The sequence below is a fragment of the Gasterosteus aculeatus genome, chromosome Y (genome assembly GCF_964276395.1).
Source record: "Gasterosteus aculeatus chromosome Y, fGasAcu3.hap1.1, whole genome shotgun sequence".
NCBI classification, from domain to species: Eukaryota; Metazoa; Chordata; class Actinopteri; order Perciformes; family Gasterosteidae; genus Gasterosteus; species Gasterosteus aculeatus.
The window spans coordinates 8,414,397-8,441,829 of record NC_135709.1 but is presented as its reverse complement, the minus strand read 5'-3'; the positions used below and the strand labels follow the sequence as shown (position 1 = coordinate 8,441,829).

At 42.4% G+C, this 27,433-nt stretch overlaps 1 protein-coding gene, 1 long non-coding RNA gene and 1 pseudogene across 4 annotated transcripts; all 3 read left to right on the top strand.

Annotated features, from left to right (window-relative positions):
• Positions 1–5,841: 5,841 nt before the first annotated feature.
• Positions 5,842–9,021, top strand: LOC120812308 (general transcription factor II-I repeat domain-containing protein 2 pseudogene; annotated as a pseudogene). The gene is made up of 2 exons (XR_013454849.1): positions 5,842–7,820; positions 7,989–9,021. The product of XR_013454849.1 is annotated as a general transcription factor II-I repeat domain-containing protein 2 pseudogene (transcript).
• Positions 9,022–18,663: 9,642 nt separating this feature from the next.
• On the top strand, positions 18,664–22,565 carry LOC120812312 (large ribosomal subunit protein uL15). The gene is made up of 5 exons (XM_040168156.2): positions 18,664–19,001; positions 19,690–19,753; positions 19,860–19,935; positions 20,748–20,922; positions 22,391–22,565. The coding sequence occupies exons 1-5, from the start codon at positions 18,999–19,001 to the stop codon at positions 22,517–22,519; spliced, it is 447 nt and encodes a 148-aa protein (XP_040024090.1). The 5' UTR covers positions 18,664–18,998; the 3' UTR covers positions 22,520–22,565.
• Positions 22,566–23,714: 1,149 nt separating this feature from the next.
• LOC120812310 (uncharacterized) lies at positions 23,715–25,587 on the top strand. Of its 2 annotated transcripts, none has more exons than XR_013454845.1 (5): positions 23,715–23,913; positions 24,011–24,247; positions 24,332–24,478; positions 24,619–24,770; positions 24,840–25,587. It is a non-coding gene; the product is annotated as an uncharacterized LOC120812310 (long non-coding RNA). The 2 variants fall into 2 exon arrangements; XR_013454846.1 differs by having other exon boundaries at positions 24,883–25,320.
• The last annotated feature ends 1,846 nt before the right edge of the window (positions 25,588–27,433 follow it).

The window sequence follows — 27,433 nt, the reverse complement described above, 5'->3', positions numbered from 1 at the left end:
CGCCACCAACTGGTAACCAGAAGTCACATTTTCTAGTATCCAGTAAAAAACGAAGGTGGCATTTCGAGAGGCTTTCATTTCTAAAATGGTACTTCAGAATATCCTGGTTATCACCGAGTGACACCTTTGGGATGTGTACTCTCTGCCTGAAGTGGAAATACTGTGTAACTATTAGTTGTTTCCACTTAAATCTAATCTGAAATATACCAGATGTAGTCTTGTGATTGCTATTTTGGCTCATGTATGGCATTTTGAGAGGCTTTAATTTTGGAATAGTACGCTCTCGCTGAGATTGATAGTGCATATCTCATTAGGGATGTGCACTATCAATTATCTATGGAATTATCATGTAACTATTGGTCGTTTCCTTTTAAATACAATATTATAAGAATCCGATAATCGGTGGCAAGAGGGTGCATCGGCAAAGTTAATCCTTTGCCAAGAACAACTAAACTGTTGTAACTCTACTCCACATCATTAGATTCTTTCCAATTTTCACATGTCTGATTAAACTCTGGGCCTGAAGAGATGTAAAGTTGAATCAAGTTATAATGCAACCTGCTGGTAACATGAAGTCAATGTTTCTAGTATACAATTTAAAACAAAGATGTAATTTCGAGAGGCTTACATTTCTAAAATCAGAATGTCCTGGTTATCACCGAGTGAGACCTTTGGGATGTGTACTCTCTGCCTGAAGTGGAAATACTGTATAGCTATCCAATTTTTTCCTTTTAAATCGAATCTGAATTTGACCAGATGTAGTTTTGTAATTGATATTTTGAAATCAACAAAAAGAGTCTCGTGATGGAGAATTTGAACAATATTGGCTGATGTATGGTCTTTTCCATACCAGCAGTGTCATGTGTCATATCATCTTTCTTCCTTCCATCTTTCTCTGCATCTACATCTTTGGGTTACTGGGGTCGTCGTGGCGCAGGGGGTAGAGCGGGTGCGCTGGGAACCGCAAGGTTGTTTGGTTCAAGTCCCGGCTGCCCCATGTCTTAAGTCGAAGTGTCCCTGAGCAAGACACCTAACCCCTAATTGCTCCCTGGGCAAAATGTGAAAAGCGATGGGTTTAAATGTAAGTCGTAAGACGCTTTTTTTTTGGATATAAGCCTCTGCTAAATAACCTGTAATGTAATGTAATGTACTGGAAATCCGATGCTGTCAGATCCTGGGACGCGGAAGGAGAAAAGGAAATGCTGGAGACTAGGGTGCAACTTGCTTCAGTCCTCGTTGTGGTTGAGCTTGCAGACACCAACTCCGTTGCCTGCATGCTGCCCCCTCCAGCATGTCAATGCTGAGGTGAGGCAACCTCTCTTAACACCTGAAGCCTCCCGTGTCCCTGCTGTCTGTCCTTGAATACTAAAATGTCCTTTATGCTTTACCAGTTCCTGTCTCTGTCCTGGAAAGCAGCCCTCACTGTGGAGCAGCGGCCACACCAGACAAAGCGTGTCTGGCTGACCGCTGCCTCCCCGACATGCAAGGGGATCGCTGCTTGGAGCTTTAATTGGGGTCTGAGCCGACTGCAAGTCGGGCGAAAGCCTTATTGCTTTCCAAAGAGTTATTATTATTTCTTGCACTAAATCACACTTTTGAGGCCTTAATCTTGAAATTTTACATAAGCATCAGAAGTGCGAATCATTTCCATATTTTGGGGGTCGAAAAAATGGCTATCTAGCGCCCCCTGAGGACGTTTCCTCTGCGAGATTTTTTTCAAGTTTCACCGATTGACTTGAAATTTTGCTCACAGGTGCCCTTGGATATGCTCTACAAAAAAGTAAATCATGGTATGCAAATGCGACTAACTAGATTTTCCGCCATTTTGAATTTTGTGTAAAACACGTTATTGTGAACTCCTCCGAGTCGCTGGCTCCGATTTTCACGAAAATTTCAGCAAATCATTATTGGGTCACCAGATGTTATTGTTGGAATGCATTAAGCATTATACGACATGCATACTCACCTGGTGGAGCTTCCGGGTTGGGCCTAAGCTTCTGGCCGGCACTAGGTCCAGGGCACTGTCTCCCGTTGGTCAGTTCATACGGGTTGAAGCCTGTACCTTGATTTACTGAGCTTCTAATGGCCATCAACGTGAATGGGAGGGCTTGAACCCAGGTTAAATTTGTCTGTGCACAGATTTTAGCCAATTTTTGGTTCAAGTTTTGGTTCATGCGTTCTACTTTGCCTTGAGATTGTGGATGATATACTGTACCAAACGCGTGTTTCAGCCCCACATGAGCCATCCCATGTGCCTCCTGTAAACACTTGTTTCTGATGCCCGGCGGCATTACTAGGCGACCATCAGGGGACCTCCAGAGGCCTCCAACCTCTGTATCCCCTCTTTGCTTCCACACCGTTTTTTCCTGAGGAGACGCCCCCTTTTGGGCTTCCTTAATTTGTTCCTCATTAAGTTGTGGCCCCGACTGTCCCTCATCTTCTGCACTTACCATTTGGAGCCCCATTTGGTAACCAGCAGCCTGTTTTGCAGCTTGGTCTGCTGCCTGGTTTCCCTTGGCCACCATACTGTTGGAGTTCTCGTGTCCTTTGCACTTAATAATAGCCACGGTGCTCGGTAGAGCCAAGGCTCCCGCCAAATCTTTCATTTCTTGTTCCTGTTTAATCGGTTTTCCTCCAGCCGTCAGAAAACCTGCTCTTAACCACTGTCCCAGCTCCACATGAGCTGCTCCTACTGCATACGCCGAGTCAGTATAGATGTTCACTGCCTTCCCTTCTGCCAGCTGTAATGCTCTTATCAATGCGAGTACCTCAGCTCCTTGAGCTGACTGACTTCCCTGAATCCTTTCTGCTTCCAGAACCTCTGTCCATGCCCCATAGCTTCTGACTACCGCGTATCCCGACTGCAACCCCTTCTGTGGATTGTCTAAAGCAGCTGTCATCAGTGAACAATTGCCAATCAGAGTGTGCTGTTTTCATTACAAGCTTTGCGACCCCTTCTGCGTGTTGTGTGCATTAATGATTTGGTTTTCCATGTTATCCAACATGACACTGTTTTACAGAAGCACCTTCCTTTTACCACCCCCCTTTTTCTGAAACAAAACCCCATTTACAACCCCTGTTGTTTCAGAAACATCCAGGTAAAACGACGCGCTGTAATCCGGTACTGCAAGGTCCGCGGCCTGTGCCAGTTCTGTTTTTAGCTTGATAAATGCCTCTCCCGCCCCTTGGTCCCATACAACGTCTCCTCCCATGGTGGGAGTGGATACAAATCAGGGGCGTTACCTCCAGCTGGGGCAGCCTGTGCAACCATCTGTCTCTCGTTTTTCCCTTTCTGCTTCTTGTCACTCACTTCCTGTCTTACTTTGGTGAGCTGGAGCTTCAGCAGTTGAGCCTGCAGCTCCTTTAACTGTTTATCTTCTCCTGTCGCTTCTTCTGTCGCGTCTTGTAAATGGTGTAGCAAATGTCTCTCCCACACAGCAAAGTCACTACCTGGCAGGTCTGGGTTAGTCATCATTTTAGCTTTCACACTCTCTGGTACGCCCTCCAGTATCGCCTGTCTAAACCATTTCCCTTTGCACTCCCGCAGTGCCTGGGTGATGACCTGTGTGTTTCACCCATGTTTCCTTACATTCGTCCAAATAAGCGCGCAGTGTTATTCCCCAAACCAAATGTATTTCTGTGCTCAATTTGTTTTCATGTTTATATCTATTTGTTCTAATAATTTTCATCATATTTTAAATCCTGGATTCAAGCGTTACACTTAAAAAGAAAGTAGTTCAGCGAAACTAAAAGTTGCAATGTCTTATCAACCTGTTAGTTGATTTCATAAAATCCCCTCTACAACCCGCTTGTTCATGTAAAGGTTTTTGGCAGACCTTTGACAGCCCAGTAATGATGAGCTTATTCTTCTAAACTGAAAAGCAAAAGGACCATTTATCCTCTTTATTCTTTATATATCATGGTATTCAAGAAATATGCATAAACCTAATTATATCACTAAATGATGGCACTCAGGATTAACTTTATTCAACAGTATGTGTGTGCGCGCGCTTCTTAAAGTGAGGAGGTATAAAACCTTCGTCCAGCCTTATTGGCCTCCACCGTTGCTCCCACACATCTTCTCACTGCTGTGACCTTTTTACTCCCATAAAACCCCCGCTGCTTCAACAGAGATTTATTACGCTTATTCTAGCCGTTGTTGCTTTAAAGACTTTAAATCTTCTTTTTCTTTCTTCAATGCATGTCTACAATTATACTATTTTTAAATCAAAAGTGTCGTAATAGCTTGGAGAGCTTAAAAAAAATGGCTCTGCAGCAACAGGCTTGTTGGTTAAGAATCAGTCTCTCCTTTCTTTTTTTTTTCTCTACCCTCGTATGGAGGTGGTTTTTCTGAAACGACACCGTTCTGGGTTGTTTTTGTCTACGGCTTAACTTTTTATCCAAAACGAAAACCATACGGACCTCAAGTCCTCTATTTTGTCAATTTCTTTCCCACACATTCACGTCTCACATTTTGCTATCAATGTTCCTTTGATCAGACGTTTGCTTCCATCATCAAGATACTGTATCAAGTGTATCGTGCACTATACACTCAATAAGCAGCACTCAACAATTTACAGCCATCTCTGAGTTTAGGAAAAGACACAAAAAACTACAAACATTAATGCAAAAAACCAACACTATATACAACAATTCTCCTTATTTCTCATTTCCTAATTTTCAATGACTGTTTCCCCTCTTTTTAGTAAATCAATCTTTCCTACGGTTTTAAGTCTAATTTCAGCTGACACTCTCAGCAGTCTATAATCTCTAGTCTCCGTTCTCCCCCAATATGTGCGTCAGTGACTCTCTATCTGCCAAACCAACGCCTTTCTCACCGCGTGTCCCGTGTGCTCCACAACATCATGTTTCTTTTTCTCAGCGCCACCAACAACAGCCTCAGTTGGTCATTTATTATTTTCTATCGATACCCCGGCACTGGCTCCCAGCCGCCGTCCTCCACTTCTCCATCAAATTCACCTTCCATTTAACAGCAGTCAACCAGTTCGGATGTATTTTACCGGAGAAGCTATGTTAGGAAAAGTTTATATTAACCTTTCAGAAAAAATGTTTGTGTCCGCGAGTTTATGTTAGTCTCGCAGAATTAATTTATGCCGAAAGTTTATACTAACCTTCCGGAGTCAATGCGTCTGTGAGTTTATGTTAACCTCTCAGACTCAATTATTAAAGCCGCAAGTTTATGCTTTAACCTTGCGGTCTGTCTGCGTTCTCAATTCCTTAGAACGTACTTCCAAAACTTATTTTTTAAGTGCATTTCTCCACACATTTATTTATTTATTTAATCACTCCTCTCTCTCCCCCTCCACACTCCAAAGCGCGCTGTTTATTTTACCGTATCCCAGCACCTCTCCAAGGGCTGCAAAAGTCTAGGAATCGAATATACGGTTTTTAAGGAACTCAGCCTGCAGACCTTTGGGGGTCCCCAGTTCCCAGGCGCCTGTACCTAGCGGACTCATCCCTCGTCAGGGTCCTAAGGGGGGTTGCCAAAACCGAGACCAGACTTTTGGGGGTCCCCAGTTCCCAGGACAATACACCTAGCATAATCAGCCCTCGTCAGGGTCTGAGGGGGTTGCCAAAACCGAACCCGGAACTTGACTCCGAATCAATTCCCCTAATTTGTGTCGGATTTTTTTATCTCTCGATACTCACCGGTATCCACTAAACCAGGGGTCCCCAAACTACGGCCCGCGGGCCGCATACGGCCCGCCTCCACATTTGACCCGGCCCCCTGAACAATACAGAGATGGAAAAAAGGCTAATGGTTATGGTAAAATGGTTGTGTCATACAAGTAATTACGACTGCTCGACGGATCGCGGTCCCTTTAAATGTTCTGTTGTTGTTGATGACGTAGAGCCCGTTGATAGGGAGATTACAGGGCTGCGCCATCTTGTTTTTTCATCCGTTGTGAAAAATAAACGAGACACACGCTTGTTCTCAACTTTCTCTGTGGAATGCAACTTCCACAATAATGGCAAAACGGTGTGGTAAGAGAAAAATTGATTCAGAATGCAGGGCATTTAACCCGCAGTGGACACATGATTACTTTTTTGTTCAGTTGAAAGAAAAGGCTGTTTGTCTCGTCTGTCAAGAGACGGTGGCGGTATTCAAAGAATACAACCTGCGCCGACATTATGAATCCCGTCACAAAGACAAGTATGCTAGCCTGCACGGCCAAATGCGAGCAGAAAAAATGTCTAAGCTAAAAACTGGACTGTTCGCTCAGCAGACTACATTTGTACGGCAAACTCAGCTGAACCAAGCATCAGTTCGGGCCAGCTTCCGTGTTGCTCAGCTGATAGCAAGCTGCGGTAAATCTTTCACTGAAGGAGAGTTTGTCAAGAAATGTTTGAATGTTGTCGTGGAGGAGGTCTGCCCCGAGAAGAAAGATGTCTTTAATGCCGTGAGTCTGTCGGCAAGTACAATTACCCGACGTGTTGAAGAAATTGGGGGTGATGTGTATGCCCAGCTGCAGCAGAAGACTAAAGATTTTCAGTTTTTTTCATTAGCACTGGATGAGAGCACGGACGTGCAGGACACCGCAGAGCTTCTTATTTTTATTCGTGGAGTTAACGCAAACTTTGAGATGTGCGAGGAGCTGGCAGCCCTACAAAGCCTGAAAGGGACTACAACTGGGGAGGATATTTTCGACAAAGTATGTCAAACCATGCAACAGTTGGATCTGGACTGGGCAAAGCTTGCCAGCATCACGACTGACGGGGCCCCTAGTATGGTGGGCGCGTCTCGGGGTTTAATAGGACGCATGAACCGGGAGATGGAGGAACGGGGTCTCACCGCCCTGCTACAAGTACACTGCCTAATTTACCAGCAAGCGCTGTGCTGCAAAGTGTTGAAGTGGAATTCTGTCATGAAGGTTGTGGTATCGTGCATAAACTTCATCAGAGCTAATGGACTTAAACACAGGCAGTTCCAACAATTCCTGTCTGAACTGGAGTCTGCGTACGGAGATGTGCTGTACCACACAGAGATCCGATGGTTGAGCCGCGGCAAAGTTTTGAGGCGTTTTTACGAGCTGCTACCTGAAGTTAACGCATTTCTTCAGTCAAAAGGCAAAACAGTCCCATAGCTGATCGACCCAGCATGGAAATGGCACCTCGCATTTTTAACAGATGTGACAGAACTGCTGAACGGCCTTAACTTGCAGCTACAAGGGAAGGGGAAACTCATTTGCGACATGTATTCCCACATAAAAGGATTTGAGGTGAAACTACGGCTGGTTTTGGAACAAGTGAAAAAGCACAACTTCACCCATCTCCCTGCTACCCAAAGCTTTTCTGCAGAGAAGCCATCTGTCGCGTTCCCAGGTGAAAAGTGTGTGGAAGCACTGGAAATGCTGAAGGCGGAGTTTGGTGTACGATTCCGTGAACTACATGTTCATGCAAAAGAAATCCGTCTTTTTCAGAACCCTTTTGTTGCCGACATCGATGAAGCCCAGCCTTCGTATCAGTTTGAGCTGGCCGAGTTACAGAACTGTGATGTTCTGAAAGACGCATTCAAGCCCAACAGTCTCATTGACTTCTATGCCGCCCTTCCAAATGACACCTACCCTAACATAAAACAACACGCAATGAAGATGTCCACACTTTTTGGCAGCACGTATATCTGCGAGCAAACCTTTTCACGCATGAAACGCCTGAAAACTCCAACGAGATCAAGATTGACAGATGAACATTTGCATCAGTGTTTGAGACTGGCGGTGACTAGAATGGAACCGGACATTCAACTTCTCTCCAGCCAGATGCAGGCCCACAGTTCACACTGATGAACACACAGTACATAGGTAAGCTCACTTTTCTGACTTATATCAGTCATTCTGTGTATCAACAAATGTAATCATAATAAAATCTATTGGGATAAAAATCCATCTCCACAACCATACTGGTATTGAAATGCATTGTGCTGTATCACTTAGTTTGGTTTCTTAGCCTGCTTGCTTTGTGCTTTTCAGAGGGAAGTTGATGAGAGGGAGCCTACAGTGGTGTCTACTGGGCTAGCCTATGGAACCTACAAAGAACACAAGAACTTTGAGAGACATTTGAGATTCTGCTGTGACAAGTGAAGTTTACCTTTTATCTAGGATTGTGCATGGCACAGCATAACTTTCTTTCTGTGAAGAACCCAGAGAGGGTTATTTGATCTCAGAAAGGGTTATTAATATTTGGATATGTGTGGTGCGCTGGAGTGTCAGCATGTTTTCTGGAAAACAATAAATGATTACATTTAGGGACCCCTGCGAATGTCACACTTTTTCTGTTAGAAACTGACCCTGGCCCCCCATCAGAGAAGGGAAAAGTTATGTGTAAAAAGTTTGGGGACCCCTGCACTAAACCATAGTTAATTTATCTATTGCCAAACTTCAGCGCCCTTCGATTCCTTTGATTCATGACGAATACTTGATCCCTTGGTACACGCAGGTACCCACTAAACAACAGTAATCACTTCTTTTTTTGGATTCCAGACCTTAAGCACTGCAGTACTTTTCCCGTACCCGGCGGCACGCAAACAAACACTCGGCAGTGTTCAACCCATCGATGCGTTTTTTTTATTCTTTTCTTTTTTCTTTTTAGAGAATTGCTCAAGTATTACTTTGGCTCGTACACCACCAATCCACAACGTACTCCTTACTTTAGCTTATTCAATATGCAGAATTAGATGTAACAGGTTTCTGCTTACCTTGTTTTGAGGCCGACCTGGGAGTACGTCGCGTTCAGCAGGTGTAAGCGTTTTAGATCGAATCCGCCTGTGCAGGAAAACCTCTCATCCCGGACGAGCCCCCAAATTGTCAGGATCTCCAATCCCCCCGAGTTGGTTGATGAGAAGAATCGCACCACGTTGATCAATTAAAGTCAAAAGTTAACATTTATTTAGAAGAGAAAAAGATTACATGAGCAATTCTCTGCAGATATCTGGCTCTAACTATTGCTTGCAAGCAGGAGGTCCAACACACCAGCACGTATCTCAGCGCTCGGTGTAATGACGTCTCTGAGCAGTGAAAACGCTGAGTTTTTATACACATGTGAAGAACATTCTCCGTGCCAGTTACGAGAAGCTACAAAGCAGGTTGAGATAAGAACCCAGGTGAAGCTGAGGGTACCACACACACACACAAGATCCTCCTTAGTGGCCGGTGCAAATCATTATTAATTGACATAAAGTAAAAACGTAGATCCGGAACGAAAGCTCCGAATAAGATATGAACCAAGGCCATGAACAGGAGTCCTTTGTTTTGAAGCTTCTACGAGATCGAGTTAACCGCTCTCCCTTCTCAGTGTGCAGCTGCAAAGTAACATTTTGTATCATGCTGCTCCTTGCACTTCAGGGTCAAATACAGGACACTTGAGACACGGCCTTAGCACAAAACAATGTTATAATATATTTTACCAGTACATGCATCTCACAGCGGTCATACCGGAGGATCTTGGCCACCGTTAGCAGTCCAACTAGCTGCTGTTTTGCCTACACGCCTTCTGCCTCGGTTTGCGTACATGTGCTTTTTTTGGACTGCGTTGCCTCAATTGTTTTGGGCTGGACCGCCTACACAGTTCTGCTCGGACGGCTTTACCCGGACGAACAATTTTGGTGTGATGTTCGATCTTCCCCTTCCCCTTGACTTATTGGTTCGACAGAGTTATCTTTCTAAACAATACAATGAAGACATTGTATTGTTTAGTTTGTTCTGTATTTTTGTTTCTTTATAACCGGGTGAGTGAACCCGGTTGTATGTACGCGTGTTTAACGTTTCTTTATTCTTTTTAGAGCTGAACACCGAAGGTGGTGGTGTGGTGTCCGGGTGGTGGTATCCCTTCGCTCGTTTGCTGTGGTTTTTCGTTTTCATTTGTTTTGCTGTGCTCACTATTTTGTTTTTGTGTTCACGGGTGTCTTCCCTTGAAACCTCCCTCGCTGCCCTCGTGTCCCCTCCACAACCACTGGTAAGCCTCAGCGTTCATTATTCTGACCCATTATTACCCCCATTAATTCCCCTTTTGTTGTGGAGATTGTGAGCGTGTTTTAAAGGCATTTTATGGATCCTGGTATTTTATTGTAATAAACTTATAACCCCTTTTTGTACAATGAACCACGTCTTTGGCATCTTTTGTGATACTTACCTGCGTGACCTTATTAGTTAGTATTCTCTGGGTGAAATTCCCAGGGTGGCGTTGTCGGTCTCCGTTCTGCCACAAGGTGGCACTGTAGTTAAATTGCCATAACTTGCCGCGATTATGTAATCTCGTGCCGCCACACAAGCATCCAAGGCACGTTGGCATGTTTCTATGCTAGCTAAGCTGTAGCAAGCATTGTAAATCGACCATTATTATAATAATAATACAGAGCTTACCTCTATATGTTTTTTAAAATTAGACAGAGAGTTCATGAACGTCAAGAGTACATGGTTCTTGGGTTCGCAAAGTTTGCACCGCATGCTCCATGAGTACTTTTTGCTCCCCACGAATTCAAACACTTCTTCAAGGTAGGGCCAGGGATGTGGAAGGTTCTGATGTTCTTCTGTGTCTTCAGAGCCTTCAGCCATCTCGCCAGAGTTGCTAACCGAATCTCTTTTTGACACTGACTTTGGTCGCGCTTTGTATCGTTAGTTCGCCTCTTGTGTTGCGTCGTGCGCAAAGAAGATAGATAGCCAATGAGTGTTATGGGCTTCTATGCTTCATCCAATTACGCTCAAAATCAGTATATCTGGATGGCGCCACTGATCTGTATTGGATAGCGCACATTTGAAGAAAAGTCAATGACGCACGAAAAACTCCCGGTTATGTGCGCGGGTGCCGGGTGGCAAGAGCGGAGCATGGGAGGTGAGAGCTGTCCTATGTGTTAAAATGAGCAGTGAGGGTGGCGCTGCAAAGAAAAGAAGATTGTGCAACTACAAAACGGACTGGGAAGCCAAAAGGCCATGGGTGAAAGAAGTTACCGACGACTGAGTAACGACTACTGTTACTCAGCAGCTGCTGCAGTTTGTAACTTATGTTCAAAATGAATGAGTACATCATGAATCCATTTTCCAAAGCGGTTTTTTTACTTAACCTGAATCACTACGGTACGCCTATAATAAGTGTTTATATTCTGACGATTTTTTCCCGGGGTCGGCTCGGCTGCGGCGGAGTTACCCCGTGCCTGCGTGATTCGCCATAGACATTAACTGAGTGAAGTAGCTCCGGCTACAGTGTTCTTCCGCAACACTTGCGCATTGTGCACACACAGACAGCAGCATGCCAAAATACAGTTGTCTTTCTTGCTTGAACTTACAATAACACACACAATTATGCCAAAATGTCCATTTGTTGAGTATCTTTTTCATAACATAAGAACAGCAGTCTCACGATGAACGTGAAGAGTTGTGACAGAATGAGGCGGGTGTGAGATCTGCGTCTCTGTCAGCTGTTCTTAAAGAGAGCGCAGCCACTAAAGCTTTCTGTCAGTAAAGCTAATCAAAGAACAAAAACAACAGAGAACATTTCTCACTGCTCTTGACTAAAGAACTTTTGTATCTTAAATAATGATCAGTCTATATTTAATGAATAATTTATGCAGTGCAGGCTGTTTGATCACTTTATTCAATTTTGATATGTCTGAAGCCCCCTGTTAGTAAGGGTTAAGGCTTAAGTTTAAAAGTGTTTTGTGTTTGTTTTGTTAAAGCATGTGACATATAAGGATTCCTATGTACCGTCATCCCTGCCACCCTGCCAAGACCTCTTGCCACCCCTATGCCCCCCCATGTAAAATTTTCTAGATCCGCCACTGCTGCCAGGAGAGTTTATGAATAAGTGTAGGGGGCAGTATCAAGCGAAAATGCTGTTGGGAAGCATTGCAATCATATGAAGTAACTATATCTTTAACTGTCAATGTGTTTTCCAGGTTTAGTAAAGATTGGAGCATATTTAGTCCCTCAAAAGGACTTCTGCTTTGACCTTGAATATCAGGTTCCCACAGCAACAGTGTAACACAAAAAGGTTTTAATAACTTTTAATCACCAAGGCCTTAAGACAATTTTGTCCAAATTTGATGTGGCTGTGACAAAGTCGCAGAGAGGAGGTCGTCAAAAGTATAGCTTCCAGAAAATGAGAGAAATAGAGGGAATATTCAAACAAAAGAATTATAACGCCTTCCTGTTCATTTTGTACAAAAAGCGTCATGAATTAGAAATTTTGGCCAGAAAAAAAAATGTTCCTTGGAGTTATAACATTTGAAGTTTTCAAGAAAATCGACCAAAATTGACCAAAATTGACGTGAGGCCACGTCCTGGTAGTTTAACGAAAACTCTTGATTTTAATAACTTTTGACCATTCAGTTGTAAGGATCCATTTTCCCGAAAATGAAGTGGATCGGGTTTAAACTCTGGGAGGAGTTTGTTCGTTTGTAAATCCTAAATGCGATGGAAATCGCAAAAAACAAGCAAAAGTTTAGAGAACGACTGCAGCGCCCCATAAAGTTCAAATGTTCTGAAGAAATTAGGGTATGCTCAGGATCTCAATGTGAACATGTCCTAGAGATTTGGTGAGGACAAGCCAAATACTTTTGAAGTTATAGGTCTTTCACATTTAGGCCACACCTCTTACAACCTTCATTGGTCCATAACTTCGAAACCCAATGAGATATCAACCAGCTTTTAATAACTTCTGATGGAATTGGCAACAATAATGATTCCCTGAAATTTTTGTGAAAATGGTAGCCAGCGTCTAGGAGGAGTTCGCAAAAACGTGTTTTTCACAAAATTCAAAATGGCGGAAAATCTAGTTAGGCGCATTTGTATACCATGACTGACTTTTTTGTAGAGCATGTCCAAGAGCACATGTGAGCCAAATGTCAAGTCAATCGGGCATCGGGGGGAAAAACTGGCCTAGTGTGGTACTTTTCAACTTTCTAGGGGGCGCTATGGAGACTTTTCGTAGTCATTTCTCTTATTCAGATAATAGCACACGATTCCCGATCTGTACCAACAGTTTGAGACTATTTTGAGGCAATTCCGACCAACGGTGCGGGAGGAGATGCGTGCCAAACTTTTGTACAGAAGGAGAATAATATAAAAGTAACTAGAAAATGCATTTCCTGATGAAAATGCATTGGAATGCAAAAAGCTGAAAGCTGAACTGAATTTTTTTAAATAGCTGAAAATACAGAAAGTTGAAGGGAATTTGAATACATTTTCTGAAAAGACAGATATTAGAAAAGCTGAAATTAATTTGAAATTGCTGAAAATACAGAAATGGGAGAAGCTGAAAGGAATTTCAATAGATTTGCTGAAAAAGCAGAAATGAAAATGACGAAATAAATGTGAAATCTTGCAAATAAAATACTGAAATGAATATTAAAACATTGCTGTTAATAGAGGCGTAGGAAAAGCAGAAATTATTTTAAAGAACTGCTGAAAATACAGGAAGTGGGGAAGCTGAATTTAAATAGATTTTCTAAAAAATACAGTTGCAAGAGCTTAATTGAATTTTAAAAAGTACAGAAATAACAAAAGTTGAGATGAATAAAAAGAGGTTTAAAATTATTTGTAGTAATATTAGTAGTAGTATTAGTTATAGTTGTAATTGTGGTATTAGTAGTACTAGCAGTAGAAGTCAGTTTAGTATCAATAACAGTAGAACCAGCTGGAATACTGATACTATTAGCCATAGAAGTATTTGTAATAACATTAGTAGTAGTTGTAGTATTAATAGCAGTAGAAATACTAGTAGTATGGTAGTAGAAGTATCAGTTGTAGTACTAGAAGTACTAGTAATATTCTTAGTCGTTGTAGTAGTATTTGAAAGAGCAATACGTATTTCAACGAAACCGCTTCATGGTTACGGTACAGATAATCATTGAGGCTTTTATTTTGTAATGATGGAATTGGGTGAGGGGGGGGTTGGGAGACAGAATGTTTGTTATTCAAACTAAGAAGTTTTAATAAATAGGCCTCATCACAAACATTACAGTAAAAATTCCCTCCATGGGGCTTTTATTTTGTAATTATTGGACAGGGTGGGGATGGGATGTAGATAGAGGGAGGGTGAGAGGGTGAGGAAGGGAGGGGTGGTGAGAAGAGATAGAGGGAGAGAGAGAGAGAGAGGAAGAGAAATAGACAGACAGACTGACTGACTGAGTGAGTGATTAACAGTGAGCAAGAGGTCAGGGTGGAGGGGGGGGCGAGCGTCTTTATCATGTTGATCTGTTGACAGAAAGCATAGCTGCGTCATGTGACTCCACTAATCAGGTCATAGGAGCAGCTGTGAGTCACAGACAGAGATACTGCAGCGTGTGTGTGCGAGTAACCACGGCAACGGCGCACCTGGGGTCATTAACGAGCTGCTGCAAAGGGCAGACAATTCTGCCTTTAATTCTGACCTGAAATGGACCAAAAGTAGTCTCGTGATGGAGAATTTGAAGGATATCTGCCCATGTATGGTATTTTGAGAGGCTTTCATTTTGGAATAGTACATTAGACGTTGTAAGACAGGAAGGAAACCAGGAGTGGAAGTAGCTTGAGGAGGGAGAGGGAGAGAGACATTAACTTGTTATGACTGGGGTCATATGTGTAGTGTTTGTGGGTTTCTTTTGGTGTCTTTCTGGTTTCTTTATTCAAACAGGGATGTGCCACAACCAGGCGCGGATTGGTGGACTGTCTCCCACCCGTCCTGTGATTGGCTGCAGCCGGCATATAATGGAAGCCAAGATGGCGTCCGAGGCAGAGCAGGCCAGAGCAGGGGAGAACAGCAGCAGAGCACAACCCTCGTCCTCCTCCTCTTCCAACCAGCCACTTGTATTATACCGTGAAGCCGAATAAGTATTCTGTTTTTCTTTTGAGTTGGTTTTCTCCTGTTTTAAAGTAGTTAGGTAGGTAAGCCTAAGATTATTTTTCTCCTTTGTTTTGGTAGGTCAGCGTCTTATTTTTTAGCTAGGATCGTTTTTTGGTTTTTTGTTATATTGGGGATGGGCAACGGCGAAGCCGTGGTTTGTTTTTACCTCAACATACCGGGTTTTTCTCAACCTAGAGCTTTTTTTCAATAAATATCCCCTATATAAACTTAAAGTGTGTGTGGCTACTTGGGAGACGGGGAAGATTGGGGCCTATTCATGTTGCACCTTAGGCACCCCTAGACTGGGGCGTAACAAACTTGATAAAATGTATTAAAGTACATTTATGTGGGTGGACAAGTTACTTGGTTAGTTTATATTTCCGATAACTTAAAAAGATGTATTGCATTGTGACTTAAAGATTTGTACTAATACTGATTTTGTTGTCAACAAGGCAAGTTTGCATCCCTTCAATATGTATTTTTGACTCATAGTACTTCAGTACTGAACACAAAATAAAGTCTGGCATGAATCGTGCGTAAGCGGCTTTTCTTCCAAAACAACATAAGTGTAGGAGGGTTAGCAGTTATTCAAGCAAAGTTATGTGGTATCATATCAATTTCAGTATGGCTATTTCTCTACTTACCAACTTGAGTGCCGATTGGGACAAATCGTTCTGTTGTCTTAGAGAAAAACAGAAGGACAACATTATTGAATACAGTACAGCCCCTCGTACCGTATTGTTTTAATATAAACTACATTTAATACATTTTAAACTGAATTTAATCATTCAAATATATAAATAAATACGATGAAATTATAAATCAGTCAGCTGCATCAGTACAAAAAAGAAACATTTATTTTTCTGTGACGGTAATCTGCTAAAGATAGTGTTAGCATCTATGCTAGTGTTAGCATTTGTGCTAACAATACAGGCTCACAAATGGGAAATATTTCGTCCGCACTCATGTTTGGATTATATTTGATTTACAATTCCCTTTTAATACAATTGTAAACATTACACTTGTATTTCCGCCGTTCAAAACGTTAGCAGCTACTTATAGGTGTCAGCATTGTCAGCTCAATTAGTAAAAATTAAGGCAACATTTATTTTTCTGTGAAAGTAGTCTGCTAACGGTTTAACCTGGTGTTAGCAGCTATGCTCGCGTTAGCATCCTAGCTACTGCGCTCGCTAACAATAAAGCCTTACTAGCGGAAATATGTCGTCCTTCAACTCATGTTTGGATTATGTTTGACTTACAATTCAATTTTAATTCGTAACATTATACCTGTATTTAATGCATTTCAAATCATTCAACGTATTTCTGCCGTTGGCAGTTGACTTACCGGACAAGACTTCAGGACAAAATGGAGTCGCGGTGACGAGCAGTGAGATTTGTTTGATGCCTTCAGGGACTCTCGGAAATTTTGTCATTTCCTGGAAACCGCTAAGCAAGTAAGTGTTCAGGGCGTTTAGTTGCATCTCTATGATTTCAAATTCAAAACATTACTGAAATATACATAAATGACAAAACACCATCATGAAAAATGTTAAAAGCTAGAATGATTAAACTTGATGATTAAATGATTAAATTAAATTTGGTTGGCAAAAAGCTAGTTGTTGAAGTATTAATAGCAATATGAAAACTAGTAGTACTACTCTTACTACTATAAATGTACTATCGGTTGCAGTGCCACTACTACTGGTAGTAATAGTATTTTTAGTACTAGTAGTATTAGTATTAGTAATTTAGTATTAATACCAGTTGAAATACTATTAGTAGTATTGGTAATGGTAGTAGCAGTATCAGTTTACATCAACAACTACTAGTTGTACTAGTGATATTAGTAGTAGTTGTAGTAGTATTTGAAAGAGCAATAAGTATTTTCACAAAACAGCTTCATTATGAGCTCCATAGTTAAGGTTCAGATAATCATTGAGGCTTTTTTTATTTTGAAATGACGGAATTGGTTGAGGGTGTTGGGAGACAGAATGTTTGTCCTTCAAACTATTAGTCGATAGGTCCTTATCAACAACAATACAGTAAGAATTCCCTCCATGAGGGGTATAGTTTGAAATGTTGGCATTGGGGAGGGTAGAAGGAGAGAGCACACTATAGAGAGAGCAAAGGTGAAAGAGAGGGAGCGAGGAAGAGAGAGAAAGGGAGAGAAAGTAAGGAAGGGGGAGGAATGGAAAGAAAAGAGGAAGGAGATAGAGGGAGGAACGGAGAAAGAGAGGTAGAGGAAGGGTGGAATGGTGAGAAAAGGAGAGGGGGGATGGCAGGAGAGAAGAAGAAAGAAAGAGGAGGAGGAAGAAAGAGGGGAAGAATGGAAAGAGGAGAACAAAATAGAGGAGGAGGAAGGAAGAAAGGGCAGGAATGAAAAGAGGAGGATGAAAAGGGAGAGGGAGGGAGGAAGGGAGAGAGGGGGAGAAAGAAAGCGGAGGAGGAAGAAAGAGGGGAGGAATAGAAAAGAGGAGGAGAACGAAAGAGAGGAGGAGGAAGGGAGAAATAAAGATAGGGGAAGGGAGGGGGAGGAATGGAAAGAGAGGGTGAGGAAGGCTGGAATGGTAAGAAAAGGAGAGGGGGAAGAATGGAAGGAGAAGGGAAGAAAGAGGGGAGGAGGAAGGAAGAGAAGGAGGGTGAGAAAGAAAGGCTGAGGAAGGGAGGGGGAAGAGAGGGAGGAATGGAAAGAGAGGGGGAGAGGGGAAAGAGGGAGGGAGGAAGGGAGAGAGGGGGAGAAAGAAAGCGGGAAGGAATGGAAAAAGAGGAGGAAGGGAGAAAGGGGAGAAAGAAAGAGGGGAAAGGAGAAGGAGGAAGGGTGGAATAGTGAGGAAGGGAGAGGGGGAAGAATGAAAGAGTGGAGGAGAAAGAAAGAGAAGGAGGAAGAAAGAGGGGAGGAACAGAAATGAGAGGAGGATGAAAGGAGAGAGAGGGAGAGAATGAGAGGGGGAAAGCTTATCTGCGTCATGTGACTCCACTAATCAACTATTATGGATCAGCTGTGTGACATAAACTGACCAACTAACAAACTGCAGCCTGTGTGCTGGTATCTACGGTAACGGAACACCTGCTTAAAGGGCAGAGACAGGACAGCGAGTTACACAGAATCCACACCTCAAACAAGTGTCCACCAGCGCAAAACTATAACAGCTATATAAAAAATACGACGTTTTACAAGACCCAAGACTCTCCCGAACGCATGGATGCATTTTTTATGTCTGTCCGGTAATAAATACGGCTCCTGTCGCAGTTTACAAAATGTGTACCTTCTGGATTTTTTGAGAAATGTGTCGGCAGATTTGTATTGGAGCCTATGGGGCTTTTGGCAGAGGTTGTGTCACTCTAACACTCAGGAATCCAAAATTAAAGAAGTCTGGAAATCCATGAACACATTAATCCAATCAGCACATCCATACCATCATTAATCCAAAGAAATTAAGCCTCAAAAGTGTATACTTTGGCTCTGAGGACAGAAGTTCCATATTTATTTAACCAGATTCTGACGCTGCACCACACTCTAGCATTTCCAGGTCTCACTCTAAGAAACGCAACGGAGCGAAGAACTAGTGAAACATAATCAGTGATTATGAAAAACGTAGACTTGATATCAACAAGCAGTTTTTTTTGTAAAATAGTTCAGTCGTTATTTGAAAGTTTAAATGGTGTCTGTAGCTGAAAGATTGGCAGACCTGAAAAATCTGAAAGTTGAAGAAGTTTAAGAGGATTTGAAAACAATCTCCATTGGAAAACCATGTTAAAATATTAATGATTATTGATTTATATAACTTCAAGCATAAGAGGTAGAAAGCTGAAAAGCTATAGCCCTAAAGCCAGAAAGGAGCTGAACATTTTAATATTTGAACGGTTTTAATAGTTGAAAGTGTGAAGGAGTTGAAAGGAATAGAATAAGTTGAAATAAAGAATAGAAGAACAATACTTGGAATGCATTCCAACAATAAAAAAAAAGATGTTGGAATAAAGATTCGAAGAACAATACTTGGAATGCTTAATGCATTCCAACAATAAAGGATTATTTTTTTGTAAAAACATCGCTTCCATCGCTAGGCGTCGCTGTGGGTTAATTTGCACTTTGTTTCGCAGAAGCCAAATCTCGCACAAAACCGCGTGGTTTACGAATCCCGTTCCTCTTTCAACCAGCCTCCAAGATGGTAGGTGCCGTCATGTATCCGTCTGCTCTGAAATGCATCTAAATCTATGCCCATCCTTGTTGACTCTTACAGCAAACTATCATCCGGTGGCAGTTTATCATTTATCCGGCACCTTCGGTTAATTACTGGGTTGTTTTTCCCGTGACGTATTGACATTATGGGATATTGTGAGCAAATAACCATTTATCTGGGCTCTCGTCGGCCTGCATCACCCGGCCAGCATATTCGCTCTATAATTACACGTCGTACCCGCGTACTCAAAACTGCTGTACTCTGAAAAAAATGTTACAGCTTTAGTCAGGGTTTAACATGCAGAAAGTGCCCGAGAGAACATTGTAAATCGTATGCAGATGTAGTGGTAGTTTACAGTCGGCCGGTAAATGCCGTTAGCATTAGCGTTTTGTGACTATAGGCAGCATGTAAGCTGTTGGCTTACGAAGGGACCATGGTTTTGATAATTTCCGTATTAAGTAATCAACGTAACAGTATGCCAATGCCTGCTTCAGTGTGTTATTGGCTGTTACCGGTTTAAAGTTGACAACAAAGGCTGAAGTAAAATGAAAGTAACGTAAGACGTGATTAGCCTCCGTTTAACGTGCTAGCTAACTTTGCCCCACGAGCAACGATCGAAGCACGATTGTTGACGCTCTGTACCTCTTCTAATCGATACCAAATATTTCCCTTACAGCCCACCAAGAAGACAAAGACTAGGAAGCTCCGAGGGCACGTCAGCCACGGACATGGTCGCATTGGTAAGTGATTACATGTCCTGTATTTTAAAGGTGATCTCCATAGCTTCCGTTTGTCTCACTGTGGGTGCGACACATGGTTAAACTCCAATTTATCCAACTTCCACAGGCAAGCACAGAAAGCATCCTGGAGGTCGTGGTAATGCTGGTGGTATGCATCACCACAGAATCAACTTCGACAAATAGTAAGTGCTGCATGAACTGATGTTCTGCTTATTGTGATTGAGACACTTATCTGTGTGCATAATGAGCCCGTAGATTGCTGGACTGTAGATACTTTAACCAGAAAACTATCCGTAAGACAGAAAAAGGTTCGCCTGACAGGTTTCTGTTGCGTTACACAGTGATGTTAATTTTCAGTTTTCCTTTTGCCTCATGTTGCGTATCTGTTCAGTAGTTTTGCTATAGAGACTAGAGTCTCACCTTGACATAACTCATTGACTTGGTTTGTTAGAGCAGTGGTACCCAACCACCGGACCGGTACCGGTCCGTGGGTCATTTGGTACCGGGCCGCACCACAGAAAGCTTATATATATTTTTTTATATATAAATGCTTTATTTTGAAAATTGACCGGATTTTCTCCTGATATTTTCTATTTCTATTCTATTATTAACAAAGACCGCGCCAACACTACCCCCCCCCCCCCCCCTGTCGGTTGGGGACCACTGTTCTAGAGTACTCTTAGATTGAAGAGTGCTCCTATTCACCGACTGGCCCTTTTTCGTAGGGCAGTCACCCACATGGTCAGTTACAAACTGCTTGATATCACTGACTCTGCAATCGCTTAAAATAAAGTAGTTAATGTAAGTGTGAAAAAGTAATGGTGGTGACGTTTTGCATTCATAACAAGAGCTAAACAGGCATCTTGCCACCACTGCTAAGTCAAGTCTTAACCTTTCCCAACACGGCATTAAGCTCATGTCCTGGAGTTCATGTTTATTTCACTCTGGATAGTCATTTAACCTTTTTTGTCTTTTCTTCCTTGTGACTTTTCAGCCATCCTGGGTACTTCGGCAAGGTGGGTATGAGACATTACCATCTGAAGAGGAGCGCCACCCACTGCCCCACCATCAACCTGGACAAGCTGTGGACACTGGTGTCCGAGCAGACCAGGATCAACCACAGCAAAAAGCCCGACGGACCTGCACCCATCATCGATGCTGTGCACGCCGTAAGTACTGAATGAAGGCTGGCGCACGCTTCTGCGTCGTTGCATCGATGCACGATTCAATTCATGGTTCTAAAAGTCCTGCGTGCGTTGCAGAGCGATTCACCTCCAGAACAACAGGCGGAGTGACGTGTTTTGTTGAAGACGACCTAGAGAGTCACGTCTATTTATTTATTTGTTTATTTATGTATCATAGACTTTATTGCCCCGTGCATCGACACTGCTGCTCTTCATCGCGGACACATTACTCCCGTATTTTCCTCCACAACTTTGTGCACCTCTCGACCGGCAAACCAGCGTTTGCGGCGATCTCCCTCCATGAATCCAACCCGCTTCTACAACGTGCAAATAACGGCTTGTATAAGCGGTCATATTTACGCATTTCTTCCTACAAAAGTTCTTAAATCTGCTCCGTTCTCTCGTAAACATTCTTTGTTTTAATAATGGTGCTATCGGGCTATGAAAGCGGAAATGTGAGACTCCGTAAAGGACGTAATCAGCAGACCTATCACAGCCCTGGTAGAAAACGCAGAAGCATAAACTAGGCTTAATACCGTAGCAGTAGTTTTATCTCCAGCCCTCATCTCTAAGCAGAGGGAGTTGGGGCCCGTTTCAGTGTCCTCAACGTCAAATCCATAAGCTAATGTACTAACAGTAGCCAATGTATTAGCTTAAATGTTGTTGCTTTTTAAGTCAAAGTATCTGCATACAAAGTTGTATCTTGTGACATAAACGGGTGTAGGAAAAAACAGGACGTGGGTCTTAGTGGCAGGTCGCCCACTTTTTGTCGACCCATCGGTGTGCTTAAAAAACACTTCCTTAAATTCCTCAATTAAGCTTGAGTGTTTCAAATTGAAAATGGGGTCTTTGATGTATTAGAGACATGCTTGAAAGATATCATTTGTTTAAAACTAAGCTTGAGAGTTGCAAAATTGAAATACAAATTCAGAGTGAAATGTAAAATCAGCGGTCAGCCCCCACATATTGACGTTGGATCTGTGGGAAACACTGAACATCATATATCTAGTACCTCCCTCTGTATTGGATAAACTGTTCTCATCTGAGATGTACAGTCTATTATCAAAGGTAGCTTTTTTGTCAGAACTCTTATAATTTGAAACACAAAGGAAAGACTGACAAAGTAAATGTAAGTTTGTGTCCGTACTTAAATGTGTTGCCAGTTAGAATACAAGGAATAATAACAGTCCAAACTTGGCAGTGAAAATACCAATAGTAGATGAGGTAATATCTCGCCTACTACTTTGTATATAGTGTCTTGCATATGTTCATTCAGTGGCATTGATATGCCGCTGTAAATCGTGTGGGATAATAGTGGCGTATGTCTTTGTTAAGACCACCGATACGGATAGATGTGCAATCCCATTTAGGGAAATGGATAGAGAAAACGTGTCCGGTAAAAGTTCACCTATGGTTATTGGGTTGCACTGATTGTTTATTTTGTTATTTGCAGGGCTACTACAAGGTCCTGGGCAAAGGCAAGCTTCCCAAACAGCCTGTGATCGTCAAGGCAAAGTTCTTCAGCAGACGGGCTGAGGAGAAGATCAAGGCAGTGGGAGGAGCCTGTGTGCTGATGGCATAATGTTCCTGTCAGTGTGTTTTGGAGAAAATAAACTGTAAAGGAACTACATAATTGTCATGTCTAATGTAAATACTTTGTTCTGCGATTGAAGCTTGGGCTTTAAAAAAAGTGATATGTGTTGCATGCATGTTTAACTACTAGTAAATGTGTTATTGACCATATTTTGTAATTGCCATGTGGTCCAAATGTATTACTTATCGTGCAGTGCTAGACTGAACCTGCTGTGGTTGACAGTAAAGCCTTATAACTCAATGTATAAAATTAAGCCAGAGAGCAAAATCTAATGCTTCACCTCTGGAGCATGACATATTTCAGGCTCGGAGTCCTTTTTCAGCTAAAGAATTTCTTGTGTGACGCATGCAATCCTAAATCGGAGGAAATCTATCAAGACCGTCAACAAAACACACAGACGCATTTCTTCCGACAAAAGCTCTTCAATCTGACGGACTGAAATTGAATTATCCGTTTCATGTAAACCCCTTTGTCCGACTATGTGCGGTCTGACTACAATCCGATTAACACCCCTGGATAACTCGATCCGATCTAGTTGATAGTTCGACTATTGCGGCATGTAACGGTGAATCGGATAAGGAACTGGACTTTGCGTCTTTGCGCATGCTTGAGATCCCGCCGCCCTCCTCCCTCCCAGGTCGTGACCCGAAAGTCGAAAGAGACTGCTGGGAGACTGGCCGGCAGAAAACAAACAATGCTATGGACAACACAAGAGTCCCTAGTAGAGCACAACGGCGTAGATTCGGGTGTTCAGTTGCCAACTACCATGGGTAAGTTAATTTCAGTTGCATCATACTAAAACAAGTGCTAGATACCAGATGCTAGCTGATGCTGTTTGTGAGATGTGTTAACTGCTAATATGTGTTGAAACATGTGTACCTTCCCATAACTTGCGAGGAATTAAATCGACGATGAAAACAATTAGGCCGCAATGTGAACACTGTTTTCGTTTCAACCCGCTCCACAGTCGCGCATCTACACAATCTTTAGCTCATAAAAAAGAACGAGTCGTACTTAGCTACCAAAAAAAAGTTCGTCGCTCACTTTCCAGTCAATCTTTGGTGCGTCTATGTTTTATGCCGAACTAGTTTCTTCAGAGTGTAATAGGATCTTGGTCGCGAGTGCTGGCACTTTTCGACACGTGATCGTTCTACACCAATGAGGTAGCTGCTTTTGTCAACAGAATGGCAAGATGGCGGCCACCATGCCTTCATCCAGCAGTACGGAAGACGAAGAAAATACACCGGAATGTCTTAATAAATCAAAAAGCAAACATTTTTTTATGCATATTACTTCAGTCAAGCACAAGGAGGTACATTATTTCACCACTACACGATGGAATACATACAGGACAAGCCTACAAACGTGGCTCGGGTTGGAGGGTGAGTCTCGAGACATGGCTGAGAACTTGGTTGATGTGAAGTTTGAAAATATTCCCGAGGGTGCTGGACATTTACGGACAAAAAATCCATCGCAAAGGTGGAACGACGTCTCGCACGTGAGAGACAAGAAGCGACTGAAGACCACGAGGCCATTCCATCGACTTCTAGGGCCACGAGTCCAACAAAGAAACTGCGATCCAGGTAAGGGCTGCCAATCGCAGGCTCTGGCCCCGTTCTTCCTGCCCTGTGCATAATTTGCCAAAAAAGGAGATCATCAACCGAGCAGGCAAACGACAAAGGGATCATCTGTCAAAGGCTGAAACATTAACAGCAGGTAAACACACACACTGTGGTTGAGTGACTAAAAGGTACACTTATATGTGAGAACTCATTGAGCTATCCTTTTTGTTTTGTTAAGGCCAATTGCAGAAAGCTGCAGAGTTGAAGGATGACCAAAATATTCTTTTGCATATAAAAGACAAAGACTGTGGCTCTGGAGGTGCAGTACCACAAAGGCTGTTATAATCAGGTTTTTGACGGGGCCTGAAAAACCAGAGAAAGAACAGTAAGTTATTTATTATATTGCATTTCAAGGAGCTACTAACTTAACATTATATAAGTAAACATTCAATCTGCTTTCTGTTGTATGTGCACACAATCACAACACTTATTCATTTCTTTCCTTCTCATTCATATGTGTTCTAGGAATGAGCCCACATTTGATGTCAGCTATAAGATATTCTGTGAGAGGATCATTCGCCAAAGGCTGATTGTCAACCAAGAGGTGCTGAGAATGGTCCAGCTGAGGAAGGCCTTCATTGAACTGGTGAAAGCAAATGAAGGTCTTCAAACTACAGGTAACTGCAATGCATTTTTCTCATGATACTCCTGTGACTCCTAATTGTCACTGTTTTGTTATGTTGCAGTCAGGATATGTTGAAAAAGAGGCTGACTCGTGATTTCCCCCAGCTGGTGTTTCACATGACCTTGGTGCGCAACATCTCCGAGCTGGTTTTTACAGAGACCCTGTCAACCCGTACACTCGTGGACATGCTACCTTACCCATCAGGTGCGGAAACCACACAGTCTGAGTTGAGCCAGACAGACAGCGAGACTGAAAAAGGGACAACACCACCAGCACCAAACAACACAAGAGGACGCAAGGAGACTATATACAGCAGCGTTGTTCTTAAAAAGATATCTTAGTAACACTCCTGGCATGTCATGCCCATGGCCTCCAACCTCTGAAAATTTGAATGTCACTGAAGCACAAACTGTTGTTCCCCTTGCGCTATACAATCTAGTAAACTGGATTATAGGTGCCTCTGAGGAGCCAACACTGGATAATTTTGTAGATATTTTGTAGAATTTTGCCAATATGTGACAATACAATACTGCCTTTAAAAGTACTAGTGTTGGTAGTTATTATTTTAGTAATAAAAAGCCAATAAGTGATACAACGGCTTCCCATTTTAGTGAAGCTAAGCGAATATGGACTAAGATCACTTACCGCCCTGGTTACAATCTCTACTTCGAGAGCTAATCAATGGGTATGTGATTATATGAACAAACAATAACACTGGGTGCCATCAAGACAAAAATTGAATGTCGGTATATAATAGGAGTTACCAGTATTTTCATTTAAATTAATGTTGACTACAATTGTTGACAAAAGAATTTGCCTGAGCTTGATTGTGTGCATGACTGTTTTTAGATATCCAGTGCACAAAAGCTGCTGGATTAAAGTATTAACCTTATTCTATATTGTTTCATAATCAGGCAACAGACAGTACCTTCATGATGGATGTTAGGTAAAATGAAAAATGACATTCTTTAAATTATATTTATTTCCTTTTGACTATATCTGTTGTGCTTGTGAAGAAGCGACCACGCAAACGCAAGGGAACGTAAAGTGTTTTAATGAACACAAACACACAAACAGAAGAATACGGGCGTTTGGCCAGCAATGGTGAAGCCCAGTGAGCAGAGAACGAGGTCCAGGCCGAGAGAGAGCGCACCAGACAGCAGGCAGCTCACGTCAAACTGGAGGCTGGGTAAAGCAGAGGTTAGCAACGGGACAATAATAGTTCAGCACGAACCGTCAGGACACAACAAGGAAGGCGATACAGGACAGCGAGCTCAGGTACGTCGGGTGCACAGGTAAGGCTCTGGCGGAGAACAAGTGGAAGAGGGTGGCTAGAAATAGGGTCTAATTAGAGGAAGCAGGAAGAAAGGATGATGAGATGAGAGAATGAGAAGCAGCTGGGAATGAATGAGCAGGTGTAATTAAGTGTGTGTGTGTGTGTGTGTGTGTGTGTGTGTGTGTGTGTGTGTGTGTGTGTGTGTGTGTGTGTGTGAAGGGGGGGTGCGAGTGTGTGTAAATTACATGAAAGGGGTGGAAAAGAAAAAGAGGAAGGTACCCGGTTTATGACAATATCATGCTATAAACAGTTTTTTATTGTTTACTAGGGAGACAAACATGTATTTCTTAAAAAGTATTTTATTAAAGAATCACTAGATTCATCTATATGGTGTTTTTTCACGTCCATTGTTTTTACTGTGCATGAATGCAATGCATAAATCAAGTTCTGTTCTTTTGTGAATGCGCTGAATGATAACTGCCATCAAGTGTTGCGTTTGAGCAGATAAGTCCGTAAAAAATTAAGTTTTGTTTTAAGCCTAGTACTCTTGACAAAAATATATAATATTACTAGTGGGTGAAATAAAATAATCTCTGCTTTGTTTTTTAATGCAGAAATAAATGTGCTCAAAATCATCTCTGTAAGTGTGGCTTGGTTTTGTACTGCAACGATTTGAACATTTCTCACCACTGCTTTCTGTCACTTCCTGACGTGTCTTCAGCACTGAGAAAAAAATTAGGTCTTTGAATGAACTGTAATATAACTATATTATATAACTATAATATATATAACTATAATATATATATAAATAGCTTTCAGCACTTTTCAATAGTTTCAACGTCACAATGCATCAATATTTACAATTTGCAGTCATTCGGGGCGCTGCCGGAAAGTGGTCATCATAACCAAGGCAACGAGTGGTCTTAGCCCATATTAGCTTAGCTGAACTTAAACGGGAAGCTATTGCATCACTTATCGGCGTTTTATGACTAAACCAATTACAACAACAACACTCGTACTCTTAAGGACAGAGTACAGGATAGTATTGTCATATTTTGTCAAAATATGAAAAGAAAACTGCAACAGTCGAGGCATCATTGCCGCAAAGTCGAGGCAGCTGTCGTGAAGTTGTGGCCACTGCCACGACTCGCCACGGCAACTCGACCCGCAGATAACAGTCGTACTCAAACTGTATTATACTGTCACGTGTTGCATACATATGAATACTAAAATTAACGGAAACTGCCGTGGCACCTCTCCCTTAAACTCCCGGTACGTCTATCAGCCGAGGCATAGCTCCCTTAACAGCCGTGGGCACCCCTCCCTGCCCTCTCAGGCAAGGGCCACAGAACTTGGGTCAACAAGTACAGGGGTGCAGG